This window comes from Ceratotherium simum, chromosome X, assembly GCF_057802395.1.
Source record: "Ceratotherium simum simum isolate JZ-2026a chromosome X, ASM5780239v1, whole genome shotgun sequence".
In the NCBI taxonomy this organism is placed as follows: Eukaryota; Metazoa; Chordata; class Mammalia; order Perissodactyla; family Rhinocerotidae; genus Ceratotherium; species Ceratotherium simum.
Window position 1 is genome coordinate 96800215 of NC_141940.1, and position 23494 is coordinate 96823708.

The window sequence follows — 23494 nt, forward strand, 5'->3', positions numbered from 1 at the left end:
TGGCCCTGCCGCGACCTGGGGGGCAGGGGGCAGCCTTGGGGTCCCCCCACTAGCGGCTGCTACACACACCCGGGAAAGCAGCCCAGGAGGACCCGCCCCAACACTGCACATCCGGGAGAGCTTTTTCTTCTCATCTCCCACCCCCAGACAGCCCCCCCTCATCCTAAAATAGGAACTTCTTCACCCCTCCCTTCCTTGACACCAGTAGAGAAGTGCTGCTGTGCGTGACTCAGTCTGTGCTTGGAGCAGCCCCAGGAAGGGCTCCCGCGTGGTTAGCTTTGGGCTTCGATGAAATCCACGCAACTCTGCTGAAGGTCACCCCTCCCTGGCCTGGCCCCCTCTGTGTCCCTGCCTCAGCCTTCCCACTGCCACAAAGAAACTATGCAGCGATTCTGCGGTTTGTTACACAGTATGTTTAGGGGAGTCAGATGCTGTTTAATGGGGTTAAATGTCACCTGGACCAGCAATTGTCAGGCAAAACTCAAGTCCATAGTGTAGTTTAATCCTCTGGAAAACACGGTGCCAGATGTTTACAGATGAGGGACCCAAAGTTGAACAGGTTCGGCCACCGGCCCAGAGACATGCCATGGATGAGGGTGGGAGCTGGGAGGCTGTGGTGACCACAATCTTGTATGTTCTCCGCAGAGAACCAGCCGTGCAGTGAGGGAGACCCCTTCCCGGAAGAGGTCCCCAGCCCACAGAGGACCCCAGCACTTCTGCACACTGGCTGGGATCCCTGATGTCTGCTTGGCCTTCTGAGGTGGAAGCCCCTAAAAACCTCTCCAGGTCTTCTTGGCCCCTAACTGGATAACTGCCTAATGGAGGCAAAGGCCACCTAGTGAGAGAGACCCTAGGAAGGGCCACCATTAGCGCTCACGTGGAGCATGGGAGTTGGGATGGTTTGGTGGCAGGGTCGGCCCCGTGGCTTAGCGGTTAAGTGCTCCAATTCCACTGCTGGTGGCCTGGGTTCGGATCCCGGGCGTGCACCGACGCACCACTTGTCGGGCCATGCTGAGGCAGCATCCCACATAAAGCAACTAGAAGGATGTGCAGCTATGACATACAACTATCTACTGGGGCTTTGGGGAGAAAAAGGGGGAAAAAAGGAGGAGGATTGGCAATAGATGTTAGCTCAGGGCCGGTCTTCCTCAGCAAAAAGAGGAGGATTGGCATGGATGTTAGCTCAGGGCTGATCTTCCTCACACACAAAAAAAAAGAGAGAGGTGGTTTGTTGGCGATGCTTTCCATTGTGTCGGTGCCACTTGACAAGCGTGAGGTGCAGACTTGAACGGATCGCCGCCTCGAGGATGGAGGCAGTGGAAAGGGGCCTGGTGCCAGGAGGAGCCGGGTTGGAGAGAAAGGAGAGGTGCCAAGAGTGGCCTGGTGCTGCCTCCCTCCCTTCACGCATCCTAGCCTCTCAGGGCCACTCCTTCTTCCTCTTCGCCCTACCAGGGTAAATAGCCTTTTAAAAAACTCAAACGTTCTCTCCTTTTTCTCAGTCCATCACGGTGTCCTCATGGCAGGAATAAATGAAATGGTGGTGGGTGCTACTCGGCACCCGTGTGCCCCCTCATGTCTTTTCACAGAGGGCAGAAGTGCTCCTTGTCTGGGATGCCAAGTTTGGAATGATAGCTCCTAATCTTGGTCCCTCTGACCTCTTTCTGCCAGTCGGGCCCTTGTCTCCTCAGTTCCAGGCCAAGTTCAGATCCTAATCCTAACTCTTGGCTTCCAGAGCAGATAAATGACTGCTTAAGTGACGAGGGAGACCCAAACTCTCGTTCCTTCAATCACCACCAAACCCAGAGCTGGAGACCACATGGGGTGTGTCTGCGTTTTGCAAGCCAGGTCTCTCCCCGGAACTGGGAGTTCCAGCAGGCGGTCAGTACAATTCCCAGTCTGTTCTTTAGAAACCAGACACTCCTCAGTCTCTCCGTCTGATCACTTCTCTCAGCCATCTTCCCTCTTCATCCACATCCTTGCCCCCTTCTCTCCACTATTAGAAAAAAGGGTTAAAACCCGGAGCCAAGGTGAAGCCTAGCAGCTCACACGGGAAACAGGTTGGTGCTTGTAACGTGCTTTTCCTGAGTGACTTCACACGTCTTGGCACCTCTAGAAGCATAGCCTGCATGTGGAAGAGAAGGTGTGTGTGGGGGAAGGCAATGAGAAATAAGGGCAGACGAGCCTCTTATACAGCAGAGCGCCTACCTGTTTGTCATCTAAATCACTTCCTCTCCATCATGTCCCACGGCCAAGGGTCAGCGAAGTCAGTTTTGAAGCACTTTCCTTCCCTTCGACGTAAAACAAGATCCTAACTATTTCAACAGCCGCTTCTAGAAGTGGAGTGGGATGAGCATTGCTGTATCTCTGCTTCTCAGTCTCTGTTTCTTACCCCAATGTCCCCTTAGTCCTGCATCCCAGAGAGGTGGCGGAGGGGAGGCCCCATCCTTCAGTAATGGTGCCTTGTGAGCAGTATGGCCTTTGCTGAGCACGTTCCTGCCAGGGATTTAGGCAGCTCATGTCTGTCACCCTGGAGAAGGGCTTCCTGCCAGGCAGGGCCATTGCTCATTGGCCCTTTCCACTCAGCTCCATCTTTAGCCAGGAACCTGAAGAGTTAAAAGTCTTTAGCTTGTTGCAATGAAATTATGGCTGGCAGTGGCGCCGCTGTTTGTTCAACAGACCTCCACTTTTAAACAGTTCACAAAAAGTTCATGGGGCAGCTAAAGATTATAAGTAAGTGTGTGTGTGTGTGTGTGTGTATTCAGCAGGATCCAACAATGTACCCCACCCCCCGTTGCTGCTTCATGGTCAGCCCCATCCCTCTGTCCCCCTGCCCCCCCATGACACTGAACCTCACTCTGGGCCTCAGCACTCCATCTGACCCTGTGCATGTGAGAACACTTCATTCTGACACCTGGTGTCATTTATCTGTGCGGCATTAATATTGAAAACCTGACAGGACAAGCCCTGGAGAGGGGAGAGAAGCTCTGAAAGCGCCCAGTGGTCCCGGGTGTTGCTCAACTGTGTTCACCTTTCCGCCAAGTCCGGGCTGCCCTTTCTAAAGAAAAGCACTTTCAAGGGAAGGAGGCCTCTGGGTTGTTTTTTGGGGGGAGGGGGCTCTAGGATGATTGAGGCAACACCCTTCCCGTTACCTCAGTCAGGTGCTTGGAGGTTCTTGTCACAAGGGGACTAAAGGAGGTGTGTAGGAGAGGGCTTGTTTAACGGAAGGCCTATTTTGAAGACTAGGACACCAGAAGACTGAGGTTTCACGGGTACGCACTTTCTTCTTCCTCGTCCCTTTCTTAGGGGTTTGATTGAGTGACCCTTTTGCTCCTGATGTAATGTCCATATTTCATCATGGCACACAGTGACGGGATGCCATGGTGTGGTCCCGCTGCTGCAGCTGGTGACCAGGACACTTGCCCCAAGGCATGTTGTTCCACCTTCTACATTAGGCCACCCAGAATGTCTTCCTTTTATTAGAAGGGACAGCAGGAGTTAGGGAGGGGACACTCCGTTGAAATGTTCCTTGTGGTCGGCCCAGCACTAGTGGTGGCCTTCCCCCAACTTGATTTGTATATTTGGAAGATGGAAGAAAAGCTCATGAGCCCCCACAGAACCTTCCTCAACACCTGAGTCTGTCTTTTCGGGGCGCTGTGGCTAGCCCGTTGGAAACACCCCAGTCTGTCTGAAGAAAGAGATGCTTCCTAGAGCTGCTAGGCCTGCCCCAACTCTGCAGATTTCTGCCTCTTCTTCTCCTCCTCCAGCTTCATTGTTGAGCGCAGTGTGTCTGTACGTGGCTCTTGATTAACAGACGGTGTTCCATGTATAGGGGGCCGATGGGGGATGCTGGTGGACAAAAGACCTCGTTAGGACAAAGAAATGATGAAGGATAGCCTGGCTTTTGGATTCAGGTCTCCCAGGTGCTCCCCCACCCCCACCCTCAGTTACTCCCAGGACCTGGTGCCTCCAACCCTACCGACCTGGCAGTCTGCTCCGTGTGCTCAAGTGTAAAAGCAAGCATTTGCATATTTTTTCCTGCTAACAAAGGAAATGTGTCGAGTTAGGGAACATTTGGGCTTTCGGAAACTGTGTGGGTGGGGTGAGTGAGGGAGGAGAAAGAAAAGTTCCCCTGATGATCTGCACGCCAATGATTTCACACTCAGGTTTGGGTCCCGTGTAAAGATGCCGTGGCCGGGTCCTGGACGAGGGAGACTGCAGTGTGTTTGTGAGCAGGGAATTGCCGAGGGCCATCGGTCCCAGGCATTAAAGGCTCCCCTACTTATTAACCCAGCATTTAACAGCAGGATATGGGCTGAAGCGCAGTCAAAAGAAACGGCTCAACCTCCAAAGAGCAATTAAAATCCTGCACGAGGATAAATCACGCGCCGTGATAATCCTGTTAATAAAATGCAGCTTGTCCTGACCCTTCACTCATGCAGCAAACTAGAATGTGATGTGGGTGGGGGTGGTGGCCAGAGAAGGTAAGGAAGGCGGGGGTGCTCTTCCCTCCTCTGCCTCAGCAGCCCTCCCCCTCCCGGTCGGTGGGAAATGGGTGGTTTTTGCCCGCTCCCCGCATGCCAGCGGCTCGCAGCCCAGCAGCCTGGGCTGCTAAGACTTCTGCGCTCGCTAATGATTTCTTGTCCCCAGCGAGCAGGCGTCATTGAATTACTCAGCCGCCTCCCTCTGCAGCTCCCAGGCCAAACCACCCAGGCCAAACCACCCGGGTTTGGTGCTTAATCTAATCTAAGGTTCAGGTGGGGCGGCTCACCAGCCCACCGACTCTTTTTAACCCTCAATCTGTAAGTTGCACACCCCACGACCCTGGAAATTCAGCCCTGGGAACTTGTCATAGTTGAGGCTGCCACACCGAACTATTGTGCCTTCCCCCACTTCTGAGCCTTTTAGCTCCAAGAAGAATTAGTGTGTGGCTCCCTGGGATCCAGCACTGGATGCTTTCAAGCGTGTTCTCCGAAGGCTGGGAAAGGAGAAGGGAGGACGGCACCGGACAGGGGGCGGGGGAGGGGGGGACATGTGCTCTACCTTGGGTGCTTGGATGGGGTGGTGTGTGGTGCTTTAATTAACCCTCTCCTCACCCCCAGTGCCTCCCGCTGGAGAAGTTACCTTTCTCCTCTCCTGTACCTTCGGGTCAGGTGTGTTCTTTCACTCCTGGACATCTGTAGAACCTCGAGCACAACCTGCCTTCCCGAGTCTATATTCCGTGTGAATTGCCTAGAAAGAGGGCTTCTCTCGTTCTCTGGCTCTTCTTTATTCACCCTCCTGGGATTCTTTTTTTTTTTTTCAAACAGACTAGACGCTTGAAGAAAAGCTGCCATCCAAGAAGACGACATGCTTTCAGCAACCCCCCTGTATGGGAACGTTCACAGCTGGATGAACAGCGAGAGGGTCCGCATGTGTGGGATCAACGAAGACAGGTGAATGTGCCTGTCTGGCTGAGGCCTGGGAAGAGAGAGCGGGTCTCTTCCCCCCGGGATCCTGAGCAGAGCCCACGCCAAAGCCCCTCTCACCTTCTCACAGCCAGAGGGGGCCCAAAAGGGGTGGGGGAGAAAGATCTCCCGCCTAGCTGGCAGCCCTTGATTTACAGTTTTAACAGGCAACCTGGCTCAGCGAAGCATTGCCGCCCTTTAAAAGATTAGCCCCTAAAGCGGCCTTTCAGTGCACTTTCGTCCTTAATTTATTATTTCATATTTATGAAGGCGAATTAATCCCAGTCTATATGCTGCTTTAACTCGAAATGTCAGGAGTGTGGGCCCAGGTGGATCGGCATTTGATGTGCTTTTAAAACAAATATTTTGCTCAGTAATAAGTGGGGAGATAGCCACCCTTTACTTCATTTAAGCCCAGGGTTTGTCCATGTCCTCTGCTGCCTGTTCAGCCAGGCCATTGGCTCCTGGTTTCAGTCACCAGACAGCTCTGTTAGGCTTCCTAATCAGTAATTTTGGAGTCCGGGGTAGAGGCAGCTAAGCAATAGATGATTGAAGCTGCTCTTCGAGGTAATGATGAAACTTTCCTCTGCTGCTTGTCAGCGATTTTATCCTGAGGATTTGGAAGTTGGCACCAAGTGCTTTCTTTATCGATGCTCTCTGATAACAAGTCCCAGGGCAGCCGCAGCAGCCTGGCACAGATGTGCAGCTTCTTCTGGAGCCTGGAGCAGCTGACATTTCTATGATATTAGTGTGTATTCTCCATCATTTTGATAGACGCAGTCAAATATGGCTTCATTATCACCATGGAAACCAGTTTCGTAGGACATGGTACCTAACTTTGTTTGGGGAAAAGTTTTGCAGGCCTGCCCTCGTGGGTGACACAGAAGTGATTGATGCTGCCAGCCTGGAGACTCCAGCCTTGTGGCCTCCCTTTGGTCTTTGGCCATTGTACTGCTTAATGTCTGTCCTCAGAGCTTCTAAGGGTCTGCGAGGACAGCACAGCCCAGATTGGCCTACTTGGCTTCTCTAGAGAAAAGATTGCACTGAGAAGTGATTGTGCTTAATTTCTCCCTTACCCAACTTGGGACATATTTGTGATTTCATGTCTCCGTTGTCCTGCCTTTCCTTTGTTTTTGCCGGTCCGGTTGAATCACCATTTGGGGACAACTTTCAATATGGGCCATTGGGGAGGAATTTTTTTTTTAAGGGCAGTTTGAAAAAATGGAGTTATTAGAAACTGGTCTGTTCTGGGGCAGTCTATGAAAGATGGATTAAGTGAGGAATGCTTTCATGAAGTTGGTGTGTCCTTTTAAATAGGAAAATTCCCGTAAATGATGGTGATGCTTCAAAGACCAGACTGGAACTAAGGGAAGAAAATCCCTTGAACCACAACGTGGTAAGAGATTAATGGCTTCTGTTGATGTGCTATCTGAATATCAGTGATCTGTAATCAATCGTGCATTCATTTGCATACCATTAAAGGGCCTTTTGGGGGCGGGGTGGGGGTGTTTTGTGGCTAGGCTGAGTAGTAGCCTCTGCTGCAGGACAGGGCCCTCACCCAAGCTCTTCCTGTCTAGGCTTCTTGGCCGTGCACTCCTTTCGACATGCTCGCCATTTATGTGCACGTCCCCTAGTGACTGGTGGGTTACGGGCCGCCTTCCTTTCTTCAGTAAGCTACGTGCCACATCAGTGCTCCCAGCTGGATAAATTTCCAGCCTCCCAGTAGACCCTTAGGGTTTACCTTTCCGGTAAAATATGAAACACAGAACTGTCTTCAGACACCAGGGAGAGGAAGTCAAAAGACACAACCACAGTTTGACCCATGGCCTCTTTATTGATTTAGAAATGAGGCAACTAAAGTCCTCCGTTCCTGCTGTCCCACTGAAGATTGTTTCTTGTTATGTTAAATGATGCCTTCCTACATCTAGGAAAAACACAGTCGACACCGCCCTTGCACCCAACGTGGCAGGCCCAGGGAGGGTTAGTGCGAGTTTTGTACCCCATGAGGGTGGTGCCAAGAGTAGTGGAGTTGATGTCTCAGTCGCAGCAACGACTTTTTGCTGAGAAGGTGAATTTCCAGAGTTAATAGATGACTACATTAATGTATGGGCCTCAAGTCTAATGGGATCAACGTTTTATGGGCTTTCAGGATACTAGCTGAACAGAGGTGAGAAGGCAGGCAGCAAAGGGTTTTGGATAAGGGGGGAGGGGACCACAGACCCTGTGAATCCTTTCTTTTTTAACCCTTTCTGCTCAGCTGTTGAGGCTGATGTCATATTGAACTAGTTTGCAGTTTCTTCTGGGAACGGGCTCTGTTGCTTTGAAGGAGTGTCCTAAGTAACCCACGTGTTCTTCTTCTGCAAAGGTGGACGCAACTACAGCCCATCGGATTGATGGCCTGGCAGCGCTGAGCATGGACCGCACTGGTCTCATCCGGGAAGGGCTGCGCGTCCCTGGCAACATCGTCTATTCTAGCTTGTGTGGACTGGGCTCAGAGAAAGGTCGGGAGGCTGCCACAAGCACTCTAGGTGGTCTTGGGTTTTCCTCCGAAAGAAATCCAGAGATGCAGTTCAAACCGAATACACCTGAGACAGTGGAGGCCTCCACTGTCTCTGGAAAACCCCCAAATGGCTTCAGTGCTATATACAAAACGCCGCCTGGAATACAAAAAAGTGCTGTACCGACAGCAGAAACACTGGGCTTGGACAGGCCTGCCAGTGACAAGCAGAGCCCTCTCAACATCAATGGTGCTAGCTACCTGCGGCTGCCCTGGGTCAATCCTTACATGGAAGGTGCCACGCCAGCCATCTACCCTTTCCTTGACTCGCCAAATAAGTATTCACTGAACATGTACAAGGCCTTGCTACCTCAGCAGTCCTACAGCTTGGCCCAGCCGCTGTATTCTCCGGTCTGCACCAACGGGGAGCGCTTTCTCTACCTGCCGCCACCCCACTACGTCAGTCCGCACATCCCGTCATCCCTGGCTTCGCCCATGAGGCTCTCGACGCCTTCTGCCTCCCCAGCCATCCCACCTCTGGTCCACTGTGCAGACAAAAGCCTGCCCTGGAAGATGGGCGTCAGTCCTGGGAACCCCGTCGATTCCCATGCCTATCCCCACATCCAGAACAGTAAACAGCCTAGGGTGCCCTCTGCCAAGGCGGTCACCAGTGGCCTGCCAGGGGACACAGCTCTCCTGTTGCCCCCCTCGCCTCGGCCTTCACCCCGAGTCCACCTTCCCTCCCAGCCTGCTGCAGACACCTACTCCGAATTCCACAAGCACTACGCCAGGATCTCCACATCTCCCTCGGTCACTCTGTCGAAGTCATACATGACGGTCAGCAGCGAGTTCCCCGCGGCCAGGCTCTCCAACGGCAAGTATCCGAAGGCTCCAGAAGGGGCTGAAAGTGCCCAGCCAGTTCCTGGGCACACCCGGAAAACAGTGGGTCAAGACAGAAAAGATGGCGGCTCACCTCCTCTGTTGGAGAAGCAGATGGTTACCAAAGACGTCACCGATAAGCCACTAGACTTGTCTTCTAAAGTGGTGGATGTAGATGCTTCTAAAGCTGACCACATGAAAAAGATGGCGCCCACAGTCCTGGTTCACAGCAGAGCTGGAAGTGGCTTAGTGCTCTCCGGAAGTGAGATTCCAAAAGAAACATTATCTCCTCCAGGAAACGGCTGTGCTCTTTATAGATCTGAAATCATTAGCACAGCTCCCTCGTCCTGGGTGGTGCCCGGCCCAAGTCCTAACGAAGAGAACAATGGCAAAGGCATGCCGCTGAAAAACAAGGCCTTGGATTGGGCGATACCACAGCAGCGGAGTTCTTCATGTCCGCGCATGGGCGGCACAGAGGCCGTGGTCACTAACGTTTCGGGGTCGGTGTCGAGTGCAGGCCGCCCAGCCTCCGCGTCGCCGGCCCCAAATGCCAATGCAGATGGCAGCAAGACCAGCAGGAGCTCTGTGGACACCACACCATCGGTCATTCAGCACGTGGGCCAGCCCCCGACCACGCCTGCCAAGCACAGTGGCAGCACCAGCAGCAAGGGCACCAAAGCCAGCAACCCAGAACCGAGCTTCAAAGCAAATGAGAATGGCCTGCCGCCAAGTTCAATATTTCTATCTCCAAATGAGGCGTTCAGGTCCCCACCAATTCCCTACCCCAGGAGTTACCTCCCTTACCCAGCGCCTGAGGGCATTGCTATAAGTCCCCTCTCCTTACATGGCAAGGGACCTGTCTACCCTCACCCAGTTTTGTTGCCCAATGGCAGTCTCTTTCCTGGGCACCTTGCCCCTAAGCCTGGACTGCCCTACGGGCTGCCCACAGGCCGGCCGGAGTTCGTGACCTACCAAGATGCACTGGGGTTGGGCATGGTGCACCCCATGTTGATACCTCACACTCCCATAGAGATCACTAAAGAGGAGAAACCCGAGAGGAGGTCTCGGTCCCACGAGAGAGCCCGTTATGAGGACCCAACCCTCCGGAACCGGTTTTCTGAGATGTTGGAAGCCAGCAGCACCAAGTTACACCCAGAAGTTCCTGCAGACAAGAACCTAAAGCCGAGCCCCAGCTGGAATCAAGGGAAAACTGTCGTCAAGAGCGACAAGCTTGTCTATGTAGACCTTCTCCGGGAAGAGCCAGATGCTAAACCCGACGCCAACGTGTCCAAACCCGGCTTCACAGCTGAGAGTGTTGGCCAGAGCGCTGAGCCTGCCAAGCCCCCGACTGACCCGGCCCTGCAGCCACACCGCGACTTCATCGCCCTGAGAGAGGAGTTGGGGCGCATCAGTGACTTCCACGAAGCTTATACTTTCAAACAGGCTCCGGGCCAGTCAGTCTTCAGCTTAAGCAAGGAGAATGTTTCAGCGGGAACCAACAAGGAGAACCTGGGGGTGCCAGTCTCGACTCCATTCCTGGAGCCAAGTCTGGGGAGCGATGGCCCTACAGTAACTTTTGGTAAAACCCCAGAGGATCCCAAACCATTTTGTGTGGGCAGTGCCCCACCGAGTGTGGACGTCACCCCCACCTATACCAAAGATGGAGCTGATGAGGCAGAATCAAGTGATGGCAAAGTTCTGAAACCGAAGCCATCTAAGCTGGCAAAGAGAATCGCCAACTCTGCTGGTTACGTGGGTGACCGATTCAAGTGTGTCACTACCGAACTGTATGCCGATTCTAGTCAGCTCAGCCGAGAGCAGCGGGCATTGCAGGTGAGCCCCCCACCCGAATTTCAGTAACCTTACCAGTTGTCAGTTTTTTTAATGTGTAAAGAGGATTGGGGGGGTATGGTAGGGCAGGACACCAGGCAGATTTGGTTAATGAAGCTTGTAGTAATTTAAATGTATGAAATGTGTCCAGTAAGGGGACATGAGCGGCAGTACTGCTGGAGGTTCATGTGTCTGGATACTTGTAAGTTACTCTGTAGATTTTAAGAGAACTCCACTCCAATGCTGAAAACGGAAGTTTTAATTGTTGCGAAGGCTATCTAAAGACTGCATGACTTTGACCTATTAATTGCTTTGATTTCTCTGCCGTTACTATACGTTAACAAATATACCTAGGAGTGCTGCTTAGGATGCCTTACATGGTACTTGGTGGAGGTGTGTAGCAGCCGCATGTCTGTGGGATTCGTGCAATTTTTTTCACCAAAGAAAGAAAAAAAGGAAAAAAAAGCTCGCTTAAAGGGATAGAGTATGTATTTAACTTGCTAGTGAATGATAGATGTTGTATAGGAATTTCCTTAAGATATTTTACTTTTAATTAAAAGATAAATAAAGCCAAATTGTTTTGCAATGTTAAGAAAAAAATTGGTTTATGCTTATAAAAATGGATGAAGTTATCTAAATGATCCATTGAGTGCCCATTTTAATTACATAGATGGAAGGATTACAAGAGGACAGTATTTTATGTCTACCTGCTGCTTACTGTGAGGTCAGTTCTTCAAATTTTTATTACTAGAATCTTACATAAACCTTTTGAGTTAAATTTCATTTCCAAATATACAAAGGGAAGTTTGTGGGCCATGGTCGTCTTTATTCATTGTGCATTTTATTTTCTTTTCTGTTGTGTTTTTGTTTTGTTTTCTTTGCGTTGTGTTTTTGTTTTGTTTTATTTACCTTCAAAAGAGAATGTCTGTCTCTATGCAATAGTGTATGTATGGATATACATACACACCGCATATATATCTATATACATATGGCTTTATGAATAAAGATTGTGTGACTACTTACATATAGATACTCTTAAATTTTTATCTGTTAAATTTAAAAATATCTCAGTTGTATCATAAATTGTGGTTGGTTTTGGGCAAACTTTTCTTTGAAAATACTTTCCTTTAAGGTAAGGCAAATGAAATAGCTTTTATGGTAAGGTGTTGTTTTTTTTCCATCTCCGTTTTCTTTCTAGCGTGCAATGATGCGCTTCTCAGAGTTGGAGATGAAAGAGAGAGAAGGTGGCCACCCGACGACCAAAGACTCCGAGGTGTGCAAATTCAGCCCCACTGACTGGGAAAGGTTGAAAGGAAATCAGGACAAAAAGCCAAAGTCGGTCGCCCTGGAGGAGGCCGTTGCTGACCAGAACGACGGTGAGAGATGTGAGTAAACCCAAGTAGCTTGTGTGTGGGACCATGTCGGTGAGAACGGGGTGGTTCTGCTCCCAGAGCTAAGGGAGGTGAGAGGAAGCGACTTGCTTACAATGGCCCGACGTCCAGTTAGTGGCTACCCGGCGGCTCTTGTGATCCGTGGAGTGAAGGGCTGATGTCCTTTTGAACATTTTAGCATCCAGGAATGAGGCACCTATGAAAGATTATTTCCTGGGCCACATCTCCTTTTCCGGAGAAACACTGTCCTGTAGTTAGTAACAGTGTAATACAATGTAGCAGAGGCGTGGCAGTGGGCAACATAATTGTGGCAGGTATATGTTCGCTTCTGTAGCAGGTAAGGGTGTGTCTTGTTTTGTTTTTGTAGCAGTAGAATGACACTTCCAGCCAGAGGCAGCTCCCCATCCCCCATAGTGACAGTCTCATATGGAATGGAGAGTACTCATATTCTCCCTCCAAAGGAGGGGTTTTGTTAAAATGCGATGAAGGCTGATGAAGGCACCAGAAAGAGGAGCATGATTCTTTTCTGTGGCAGGTTTGCCATCATCGGGAGCTGACAACACAATCCATGGGTTTGGTATACATGAGGGGGTTCTTCCCCCCAGACAGAGGGTGTATTATGCTTTGGAGGCAAAATGTGGAGTGAAACCTGGTGCTTTCCTCCAGTCACACTCTTTAGTCCCAGCAGCTGGTCCCCCGCTGTGGCTGACTTTGGAATTTGCTCACAAGACTTCCTGGGCTGATAAGGTGTGCGGGCAGCAAGTGGAGAAGGTCTTTCTCCTCATTTCTTAAATGTGCGTGCTTGAGTCCTAAAGCCCGCTCCGGACCTCAGAAATCTTGGTGGTGGTGGTGAATTAGGGCGTTTGGGTGAACGTCGAGGAGAGTGGGTGCAGAAATCCTCCCAAGACAGGACAGTCAGGGATGGGGCGTGCATTTGAGAGCCCTGTGCCATTGGGCGTCATAAGTTTGGCGTGCCCATGCACACTTAGTTCAACGGTTCCTGATGGAGTTTGGGAGAATTTGTGGTCTCAGAGAGCGTACTTCTCAAGTCGTAGAGCACAGCCTCCATCCTCCACCCCAGCTCATCCTCGGGGTCAGACAAAGGCCTGTGGCCAGGGTTCTGGGCAAGCCACGCCAGGACCAGTTTTTTCCTCATTAGTCCCGTAGAAGGGAGTTTCTGTCACCAGTCCATGGCGGTCTTACCCGAGTGCCAAGGACTCGATGTACCTGAAGTGAAGGTTTCTTACTCCTCCACCTCAGGGGATTGATTTGCGGAAATAGAGGGTCTAGGCCACTCTTGAGTAAAGCAGCACAGAAAGCCTTCCTCCTTGCTGATGCTCACTGTGGACACGCAGCACTTCCCTTCTCAGTTGCCTCATAACACCAGCTCTTGGGGAAGTTTCTCAGAGAGACCTGGTAGTAGTGGGCAAGGCCGAGTTAATGAGAAGGTGCTTCTCGGAGGAGGTGGAACTGCCTGCAAGGGAGAAGCCCTCTTTGTTCTGGGTGGATGGCGAGGGAAGCTGGAGGAAGGGAGCAGGAAATTAGCCAGCCTCCAGTCTTCTTGCCCTTTCTTTGGTTTTCCAGTAACATGGCCAGACCCCAGGTGGCCGCTGCCCTTCTCATCTCAATGGCCTCACCCCGACCTCCTTCCCAGAGAAACGTGTGTCTTTCCTCATCTTTCCTGCTGAATCTAGAGACAAGAACTCGGTGTGGCTGATGGGGAGCAGGGCCCGAGCCCCAGGTGGTTCAGAAAGGCCTCTCCTCTCCCCTGTCCTAAGCCCCTCCAACAGACCAACAGGCTATGTTCCTGGAGCAACTAGAACACAGCCCAGTGAGCCATAATTTCCACCGAGGGCAAGAGAAGGGTTGGGGAAGGCAAAGGGTTCAGTTTTATAGAATGGGTCACCATCCTCAGTCTTCTGGGGACTTGTGGTTTGTGGTTGGTCAAGAGGAGTAACCTAGAGGAGCCATTGTCCTTGCTGCCGCCTCCTCATCCAGGAGATAGCAGGTGCTGGATCCATTCAGCTGCAAATTAATGGGCCTTCTTGTCCTTCTGGCCCTCCTGTCTTGAGCCCACGTGGGCTCGGGCCCTGCTCCGCATTGGTTCCCTTCTCCAGTTCTCTTCTCATGGGTGTCGGTGTGGCCAAGGGCTGAGCTGTGAGCACGTGGGAGCTGAGGTAGGAATTTGGGGTGGGCAGGGGTCTCAAAGAGGGTACAGGATGCCTTCCCCCTTCTGAGGCAGCCCTGCACCCCTGGAGCCTCCAGGAGCTTCTAAGATGCTGGGTGCTTCTTGCATGGCCCAGGTGTGGGTATGTCTTGTTGGGAAGGGCTTGCTTAAGAAAAGTGAATTAACTTGGAAACACAGTGGTCAGGATTTTCATTTATTCTTTATGATAGTAGAGGTGGTTGAGTTAAATTTTTATTTTAGAAGTTCAACAAATGAGTTAGGGGGCTCCTCAAACTTCGAAATTCATTAATAGGAACCCTCAGTGGCATTTTGAAGATGGGAAGGGACAAGGAGGCATTGGTCCCTTCCTTCTTGAACTGGAGTGACTGTCTCCCTTGCCAGCCACTTGGCTGGGGCAGACCCAGGACCTGCTCAGTGGCAATGCCTGGGCAGGAGCTGGAGAAAGCCTCAGTCAAAGGGCTTCACAAAACTTCTTAGCTCCAGAAACTTCTCTTCTGGCAGAGCACCTGCATGTTTTGAAACTACTTTGAGTTTGGAACAGAGATTCCCTATGTCTCTTCTGTGGACGGTGTAAGTTTTAACAAGGTTAGCCTTTGCTGGAGGTGCTATGGTTATCTGCAGAGGAGGGAATTTCAATCATGGGTGACCCCCCAACATCTCAGTACTCTCCCACCTTGCTTAGGGCTCACTGGGCATGGCTCAACAGTGGTGAGGGTGCTTTGTTGCCATGGTGACTTGTTGCCGTGGCGATGCTTCTGTGATGTAGTGCTATGGCACAACCATGATAAATTATGGGATGTATGTGCTGCAAGTCATAAGACCATGCTGCAGGGAGTAAATGTGAAACCAGGAACCACACAGCCACGTTCACAACTGCTTAGTGCAAGTGACCAAGGACACGTGGCTTTCTGCTTATAGAAGGACCAAAAGTAGCAGGGATGGGGGAGTCTGATGGTTAGGACCCCTGTGTATCTGTTTATCTCTCCAGCTCCTTGGCCCTCAAGGGTAATTCCGTGGGTTGTAGTTGAAATAGCCTCATTGAGGAGCTCCAAGTCAGGTGTGCGGGAATGTGACATGGAGTCTCTCCTCCATAGCTGGTGGCCCTGTGTATCTTGGGCAGTTAGGGTAGGTGTTCTTCAGGATTGTTACTGGCCTGAGTAAGGTCATGTTGGCTTAAGGTCTTGGGGGCCCTTCATTGAGGGGAATTGGGATTTTTGCCCTGAGAAGCTCGGGGGTTGGGGAAAGGGTAGATGGACCCGGTTGGGGAAAAGATCCTCATGCATAATGGGGAAGAAAGTCTCTAAACTATGTGTGTGGGTGGATGATTTCAGTGAACCCCAACTTTACAAATGGAGGGTTCCTGATAATAGTTCAGGATGAGGAACCACAGACATCACACTGAGGGGTCCCTGGGGACAAGGCAGGAGGGGATCATCCGGAAAGTAGGCACAGGAGCACCATCCCCAGCTGAGTGGGAACAGCGGGCACCTGTGCTACGCATTTTCTGTCCTGGTGGGTGAAGAGACGCCCTCTGCACCCAGGCAGCTTTTCTCAGATGGGAAGCCTGGAAGAGACAGAGAGGAAGGGCTCATCTTGTAAGGTTGCTCTCGAGGCGAGGAGCAGGGAGACGAGGTCCCTGTCAGTCACTGCCTGCTGGCACCTGTGAAATAAGTCATCACAAGTCTTCCAGGTGGTTTTCTGTGGGCAGGAGATGCCGGCTCTTGTGGCACAAGGCCAGGTGGGTGAGATATAAGCTAACTTCACTGCTAGGAAGGAAGTTTGCAGTGAGGGTGTAAACTTAAGTGGAAAACCTTCTCCCTGAGCAAGATGCCTCTTTAGACAGATTGAGACTGTTACAGATATAGGTGACGATGAGACCTAGAGTTAAAATGGAACCTGTGGAAGTGGAATCTGAAATACTCGGGGTTGCCAGATTCTTAATCTGATTGGGAGACATCTCAAGTGTGGGCAGAGGTGGCAGGGCAGAGCAGCTCATTGGGCCGGACCCCACACTGGCTAAGCTGCTGCCCGATTGTGACCCTGGAAAGCATTGTTGACATCCCGCAGTGATACCAACCCACCTGCTTTGAACCACCTTTCCTACCTAAAGCAGGGGAAGGAGGATACACTTTAAAATCGCATGTGCTGCTTCTTAAGGTAGCCCTTACATTTTTACATTGATCCCTAGTCCCTCCCACGGGGCTTTCGGGGAAGACTGATTGGACCAGAGAAGTCAAATGGTGTAACTAGAAGGGCTCACATCTTAAAATTTCATACGTAGTGGGGCTAAAATTCAAGCTGGTCTGAGAATCTTGGTGTCCTTTTGTTCAAGTGATGTCTCGGGCCTTTGCCAGTTTCTGTGTGTGTTTATGAAGCCCACCCCCGGGAGGCAGCTTGCAATAATAGTCCCGCTTTACAGCTGAAGGGGGCCGAGTTGTAAAGTGACGCTGTTACTGCCAGAGCAGTTAAGAGGGTCACAGAGCAGCCCGAGTGAGGGTCGCAGCCTCCCCCTTTGCTTGCCCGGCCGAGCCGCGTCTGGCGGTGATCTCAGCTGCTTCGCCCGGAAGCACAGGCCAGAGGTTTGGGTGAGCTGCGGGTTTTCTCCTGGTGCCACTCAGCTTTGTGTTAGGACACTGCCATGACAGAAGACCCACATGGTTGGGGCAACTCCACCATTTCTGTGCAAGAGTAGACGTGGCCCCATCTGTCCTGCCTTGGGATGCCCTGGGAAAGGAGGTGAATGGTGAATGCTTTTCCACCCTTGAGAGCACAGGCTGGCCAAGGCCAGGGTGGAGCTCGCCCTGACTGCCTGCCACCAGACACTGGGAATGCCCCCCAGAGAAGGCTGATCCAGGGGGGCAGCGGGGCTGGTCAGAAGTGGGAGCGATATTTGAAGTGGACTGGGGAAAGGAGGAGGAATGGGATCAGCATACAAGGAGTGTGTTTGATTTCATCTGGAAATGAACTTAGACCGCTTAGCTCAGTGTTACTGAAATACCGAACTCCTACCCCTGGTGATGGGCAGAGTCATCTTGGGGGAACACCTTAACATCACAGCGATGAGTATTTGTATATTAGAAACAGTTTGACCCGCAAAGCAGTCGATGAGCTGTTTCTCAGGCTAAAGCAAAAGTCGGGAGAGGTGTAGGGCTGAGATGACTTAAGGCAAGGCGCCCCAAGCTGATGCTAGGTTGAGCGGAGGGAGCAGAAGCGGCGCAGGCGGTGCTGGAGGGAGCAGTTTAGCTAGCACCGGCTTAGCGTGGACAAGACACCCCTGACGGACGAAGGGGGTGGAGTCTTGTCTTTGAGTGCCCTTAGATGCTTGCATGTGAGGGAAGGCGCGTAGGAGCGCCAGGTGGGGTGACTAGCATCCCCATGGGTATGCATGGTGTCACCGAGGGTGTGAGGAAGAGGACAGAGGGACATGCATGAGTTCTTTGAAATTGCCCCTGACCCTAGTGCGCATGCCAGGAAACCTTTCCTTTGGCTTCACCAGGCTCCTCTTCCCAGTGCCCTTGGTCCCCCAGCTTCCCTGCCTCCCAGTACTTTCCTCTCCCTCTTTCTTCGTCATCTCCCCTGTGGACCACGTGCGCATTGGTGCTACCCCATCTGTAGATGACACCCTGGGGATATTTGGTCTTTTTATTCTATCAGCCTTCCTTTTATTTCAAGACAATGACCTCAGCAGATGTTTCCATAGAGATGTTTAGGTCAGCCCTGGCTTGGTTGGATCTTGCTGCGGGGTCCCCTGTCCTCTGGGTAAGGGCGCTGGAGGGGACCTGAGCACCATCAAAGTTGCCCAACTGGGATGTGGCAAGCGAGGAGTTCTTTCATGATGTACTTAAAAAAAAGAGTGTTGATGCCTCATCTCTTTGATTCTCTCATGTCCCAACTATGAAAAGGTAGAAAGAGAAAGTTGAGTGTGGCGTACACCTCGTTTTCCACTTCACTTGCTGATTGTCTTCAGTTACCCTTCCTTTGCTATGTTCTGTTTCTGAGGGTTTTGTGCTTCCAATGTGTGAGGCCCCCAGTCTCCAAAGAATGGTCTATTAATAGCACCTTACCTTGGGCACGGAGGTCCCGCCTGCTCCCCAAATCCTGCCTTCTCGAGGGGACCTTTGGGCCTTCATTTGTGTATTATTGTCTCCCCTCCCCCAGGCGAGGATAGTGCTGGAAACAAACAGGATCCCTTCGAAGCCCCGGAGGACAAAGACCTTCCTGTGGAGAACTACTTTGTGGACAGGCAGCCCGTGAGTGAGCCGCCCGCTGACCAGGCGGCCACGGACATGCCACACGACCCCACCCTCCAGCTGGAAAAAAAGCGTAAAATCTCAGATGACAGCAAGCACACTGACACTACTACGGAAGAGCTGCCAGAGGACCCTCTGCTGAAAATCAAGCGAAAACGGGTCTCCAAAGGTGAGCTCGGTCGGCTTCGGCCAAAGGTGGACAGACAGGAGGTGGGCTGCCCACCCTAGCTGCAGGGTGCCCGGGGGAAATCCCAGGGCGGAGCACTGAAGGTTTCCACTCCCACCCTGGAGCCCCGGGGGGAAGCCACGCACACCTCCCCTCCCCCAAAGCCAGTTGCAGGAGCTCCAGCCCAAAGATGGCCAAAGACAAATAGGCCCCCTCCCCAAGGCTTGGTACCAGCAGACAGTGACCACACCCCTCCCCTCCCCTGCTCCCCTTAGTGATGCTTAAGACAGTTTGTTCCCCCCTCCCCCAGGGGGCTTTTTCATTAATTTGTAGTTATTTCTCCATTAGATGACTGGCCTGAGAGGGAAATGACAAACAATTCCTCTAACCACTTAGAAGACCCACATTATAGTGAGCTGACCAACCTGAAGGTGTGCATTGAATTAACAGGGCTTCATCCCAAAAAACAACGCCACTTGCTGCACCTTAGAGAACGTTGGGAGCAGCAGGTGTCAGAGAGCAAACCTGGCCGGCAGGGCAGGAAGGAAGTGACCCAGGCAATTCAGCCTAGGGCTGTTACCCAGGGCACTAACATCTCCGAAGAGAAACCTGGCCGGAAAGGAACGGAGGCTAGAGGCAACAGAAGCTGGTTGGAAGAGCCCCTCAAATCCAGTGACAATGAACAAGGTATGCGGAGGCCACCCGGTGACTGCCCGCCTCACTCCTGGCACCCGCCCTCGGTGGGAAAGGGCCCTTGAGGGGACATGAGAGCCGTAGAAGTTGACTGACTAGGATGTGGCAGGCAGGGAGTTCTTTCACGACGTCCTTCCAGCCTCCACACTTTCTCCAGGAATGAACAGTGAGGAGGGCAGCTGAGTGCAGCTGCTCCTCACCCAGCCTAGGGCTGGGCAGGAGGGGAAGTCTGGGGGACCCCGGGGGCTTGCCAGCGCCCTCACTGCAGCTTCAGGCTGTGTCCAGTCGCTAGGTCCTGAGCACCCAGGCCCCCAGTGGGTGGGGATGGGGGAGCAGAAAGGGCTGGCTTCTGCCCTCTTATCCCTGCCCTTTGAAGAAACTTACCATTTGGCGTTTTGTGGGTTAACCTATTTGCCATTTGAATGTGGGATAATTAAAATATTAATGCTTTGAAAACATAATTGGTATATCTTTAAAAACTGAAGCCGCTCCAGTGATCAGTGCTAACAATGGGCTTTTCTTTCTGCACCGGCTACAACTGTGTAACGCCTGCTTCTTCTCCCCCTCCCTCCCTCCCGCCCTCCCACCACCCCCTCCGGATTTAGGCTTGCCTGTGTTCTCCGGCTCTCCGCCCATGAAGAGCCTTTTATCCACCAATGCAAGCGGCAAAAAGCAGACTCAGCCAAGCTGCACGCCAGCTTCAAGGCCGTCTGCCAAACGGCAAAAAATTGAAGAAAGCCAGAAGACAGATGTGCTGTGCACAGACGAAGAGGAGGATTGCCAGGCTGCCTCTCTGCTGCAAAAATACACCGGCACCAGCGAGAAACCATCCGGGAAGAGACTGTGCAAAACCAAGCATTTGATCCCTCAGGAGCCCAGGCGGGGCTTGTCGCTGACAGGGGACTACTACGTGGAGAATGCTGATGGCAAGGTACCTCTTGCCCCTCGCTTCCCCCCAGGCCTGTTTGGGCACATCCCGCCTGCCTGCTTCTCTGCTGCTGGGGACAAAGCTTTCCTTCTCCCTGACTCCTCCCTTAGGGCGGGAGGGAGGTCTGGGGGGCATGTCTCCTGGGTGTTGGTGAAGTTTCAAACTAGTAAGAATGAAGCCCCTTCCCCCAGCCCCCATATGCACCCCCCTCCCCCTCAAACAACAGAAAAGGAAAAAGTGCCTTCCTCCACTCAGGTTTGTAACTCGGGGAGGAAGGGAAGAGGCGAGTGTTAGAAGACAGCCTTAAATGTGTGCCCTGCTTGGTTTTGTGATAGGGGACCGTCCGGAGATTCAGAAAGCGGACCGAGCCCAGTTCCCACTGCGATCTGTCACCAGCCAAGCAGGACCAGAAGACCTTCGACCGCTTGCAACAATTGCTGCCAGCTTCCCAGTCCTCGCAGCTGCCGCGCTCAAGCTCCCCTCCAGAGACCTCCCAGTCGCGCCCAATGCCGCCCGAAGCTCGGAGACTTATTGTTAATAAGAACGCCGGTGAGACCCTCCTGCAGCGGGCCGCCAGGCTGGGCTACGAGGTGAGTCTCCTTGTGGGTGCCCTGGATTCAGAAACCACTGGCTGTTGCTCCTTGAGGTTGAGGTGGGGGGCACACTGGCTGGGGGAGGGGCAGGGGAGGGGCTGGGGGAGGGACTCAGAGCCAAGCCCCCTCCACATCAGGGGGCTGGGCTGGGTGTTCCAGCAGGATGTTTGTGTTAGTCTCCACTCACGCTCCTATCTCTTTGGTGGCTTGTTCAATCGCGGTGTGAAAAGAAAGGCCTTTCTGATGTTCAGTTCGTGTTCAGGCAGGTAGGCTGCTTCAGCATCCTCCAGTCTTGCTCACTTATCTCTGATATAAAATCTGACATAACCCGGGGCTTGGCGACTGGGGGAATTTTAATGAACCCTTTTGGATTCTGATTAGCAAGGGGGAGAGAAGTTATTAGCTTTATTTCGGGTTGCTTGTGCGGAGCGGGCCCCCCTCTGGGGCAATGGGCGGGAAATGTCTGTGCTGCAGGGTGGGGGTGGGGAGGGGACAAACCTGAGTGGTCTCTTTATGAGAGGGGCAAGGGAGCCCGAGGGCTAATGTGAGGACCAGGGACTCGGGCCTTGCCCCAAACTCACTGCCCACCCCCTATATCCCCACCCAGCATGACCAATGACAGTGATAGCTTATATTGCTATACCAATATCAATGGGAAGATAGCTTGTATCTTTCTAAGCCCGTATGATCCCTAGTAACTTATTTCACCCTTTCAACATCTTCATGTGGTGGTAACTAGTATTATCCCACTTTCAGATGAGGAAACTGAGCCCCAGAGGAGTTTAAGCGATACTTGTAGAGGTAGCAGTCCAGCAGTCTGGCTCCAAAGCCCAGCCCCCACCCCACTCCCCTCCAAGACTGGCTCACATTGGAATTGCCCTTTTCCCAGTTCGAGACCTCTGTGAGACAGATTACTCCCTCTGCCCTGTGCGGCTCCCCCACCACACTTGTCAGTTAAAATTGTGATGTAATAGCCCACAGGGCAGAGGCTTTTTTTTATGCCGGCATCAGCCCTCTGGGAGTTGAATGGTGAAAATAAAATGCGGATCAGCAGGCTGAGCATGGAGGTGTGGAGTGCCAGGTGACAGGACCCGTGCTGGCCCGGGGCTCTGGCTCCCAACACCCCGGCCGGCCCTGTGCCCCTGTCCATTGTGTCATGAGCCCTTCCCCGTGTGACGGCCTCAACCCTGACACCACCCCGAGGTGTGACTGTGTGGGTAGCAAGTTTGGAAGCACTAGCGCTTTCTTAGTTTGAGGATATTTTGGGGTGTTGTTTGTATCAACATGTCTCTTCCGGGGATCTCTGGATTACCTGGAGAGAACTCTCTAAGGGTTTGGTAGTCAGCTCAGTTACTCACAGATGAAATCCAGGTGGCAGCCCGTTGGTTTCCTGTGAGCTGAGAGCAGCTCCTAGGAGGACAGTGGCGATGCTGCACGTGGCACTGAGCTAGATCCTGCGTGCCAAGTGTTCGCTCATTACTAGTTGTGGTTGAGAAAATAAGCTTGTGCTTCCAGCAGACACTGGAGATGTGAGGAGGGGAGGGCAGGAGGGCGGCCTGCTCCACCCGCCATGGAGGGTGGGACTCCTGGCCTCACCTTTGATCTTGGCGTCATTTCCACCAGTCTCCCTTTGGGACCAGAGACCTTAAGAAACCCTTGTTGGCCCTTTAAGGTAAAGTTTCCATTTTGCTTGTTTTCATAGAGTTGATGGGTCTGAGGCCTGGACCAAGGCGTGCTTGATCCACACTTTTTTAGGCTATCAGACCTTTGATGGCACATGAAGCCTTAGGAATGTTTATGGCAAGACAGCTGGTTTGTTTGTTTCTTCAAATGTAAATTTCAATATGTAAATTGCACAGGTCACCAGTTTTGATGCTGAACATTTTAACTACTAGATGAAAGCTTTCAACTTTGAATCCAACTTTCTAGGATTTCTTTAGACAGAATTGAAAATGTTGGGTTGCTGGCCGGGTCAAGAGATATGGCAATTGAAACCTTTTAAAATTGCAAGACAATTTGCTTTTCTGCTTAACCCTGTAAAGGTGTGGTTTTAATGCACAGGTTTGGAAGCCTTTTCCTGAAGTTAGTCTGTACCATTGCTATGGTCTGCTTAGCTGAAGACACCATGTGCAATAAAAAGGCTGTCCAAGTTTTATGTCGTGTGAATCTGGTTCTTGAGGTTTAGAAACACTCTCTGTCTTCAGATCCGCGTCAAATAGACACTTATATGGCCAGACACACTCAAACCTTTCACTCCCGGTAAAAAGGCTTCTGTTTCTTAGGCTAAAATGCCAACGTGCAACCACATGCTTGTGCGTTTAGTGGTGATGGTTAAATTTTCTATGAATTGAATAAATCATGTTTTTAAAAAAGTTAATGAGGCATTTAATTAATTAACAATGTCGGGTTTATGGCCTTTATGGTTACATTTTGCGGTTAATGGCATTCGGCTTATAGCTGCTTAACAGAAAACTGTCCAACAAAACCAGTGTGATTTTGTTTGGGAATGGGTGGGCTGCCCTTCAGACACTCCCATTCCTAGTGTAGAAAATAAACCAAGAAATGGATTGGGTAGACAAACTTGCCCAGACTCTTCACCATTCTCTCTAACTCTTGGTGACAGTGGTTGCCATCT

General features: G+C 51.8%; 1 protein-coding gene across 8 annotated transcripts in view; it reads left to right on the forward strand.

Annotated features, from left to right (window-relative positions):
* Positions 1-23494, forward strand: part of BCOR (BCL6 corepressor) — a 115696-nt gene that overhangs the window by 85056 nt on the left and 7146 nt on the right. For 5 of the 8 annotated variants that reach the window (XM_087426782.1, XM_087426783.1, XM_087426780.1 and 2 more), the window contains exons 2-10: positions 5307-5432; positions 6762-6840; positions 7810-10653; positions 11321-11374; positions 11849-12035; positions 18388-18648; positions 18994-19332; positions 19944-20269; positions 20602-20856. In XM_087426782.1, the coding sequence (XP_087282908.1) occupies positions 5347-5432; positions 6762-6840; positions 7810-10653; positions 11321-11374; positions 11849-12035; positions 18388-18648; positions 18994-19332; positions 19944-20269; positions 20602-20856 (4431 nt within the window). In that variant the 5' untranslated portion in view covers positions 5307-5346. The remainder of the gene's footprint in view (positions 1-5306; positions 5433-6761; positions 6841-7809; positions 10654-11320; positions 11375-11848; positions 12036-18387; positions 18649-18993; positions 19333-19943; positions 20270-20601; positions 20857-23494) is intronic. The other 3 variants (XM_087426786.1, XM_087426785.1, XM_087426787.1) reach the window with 3 other exon arrangements.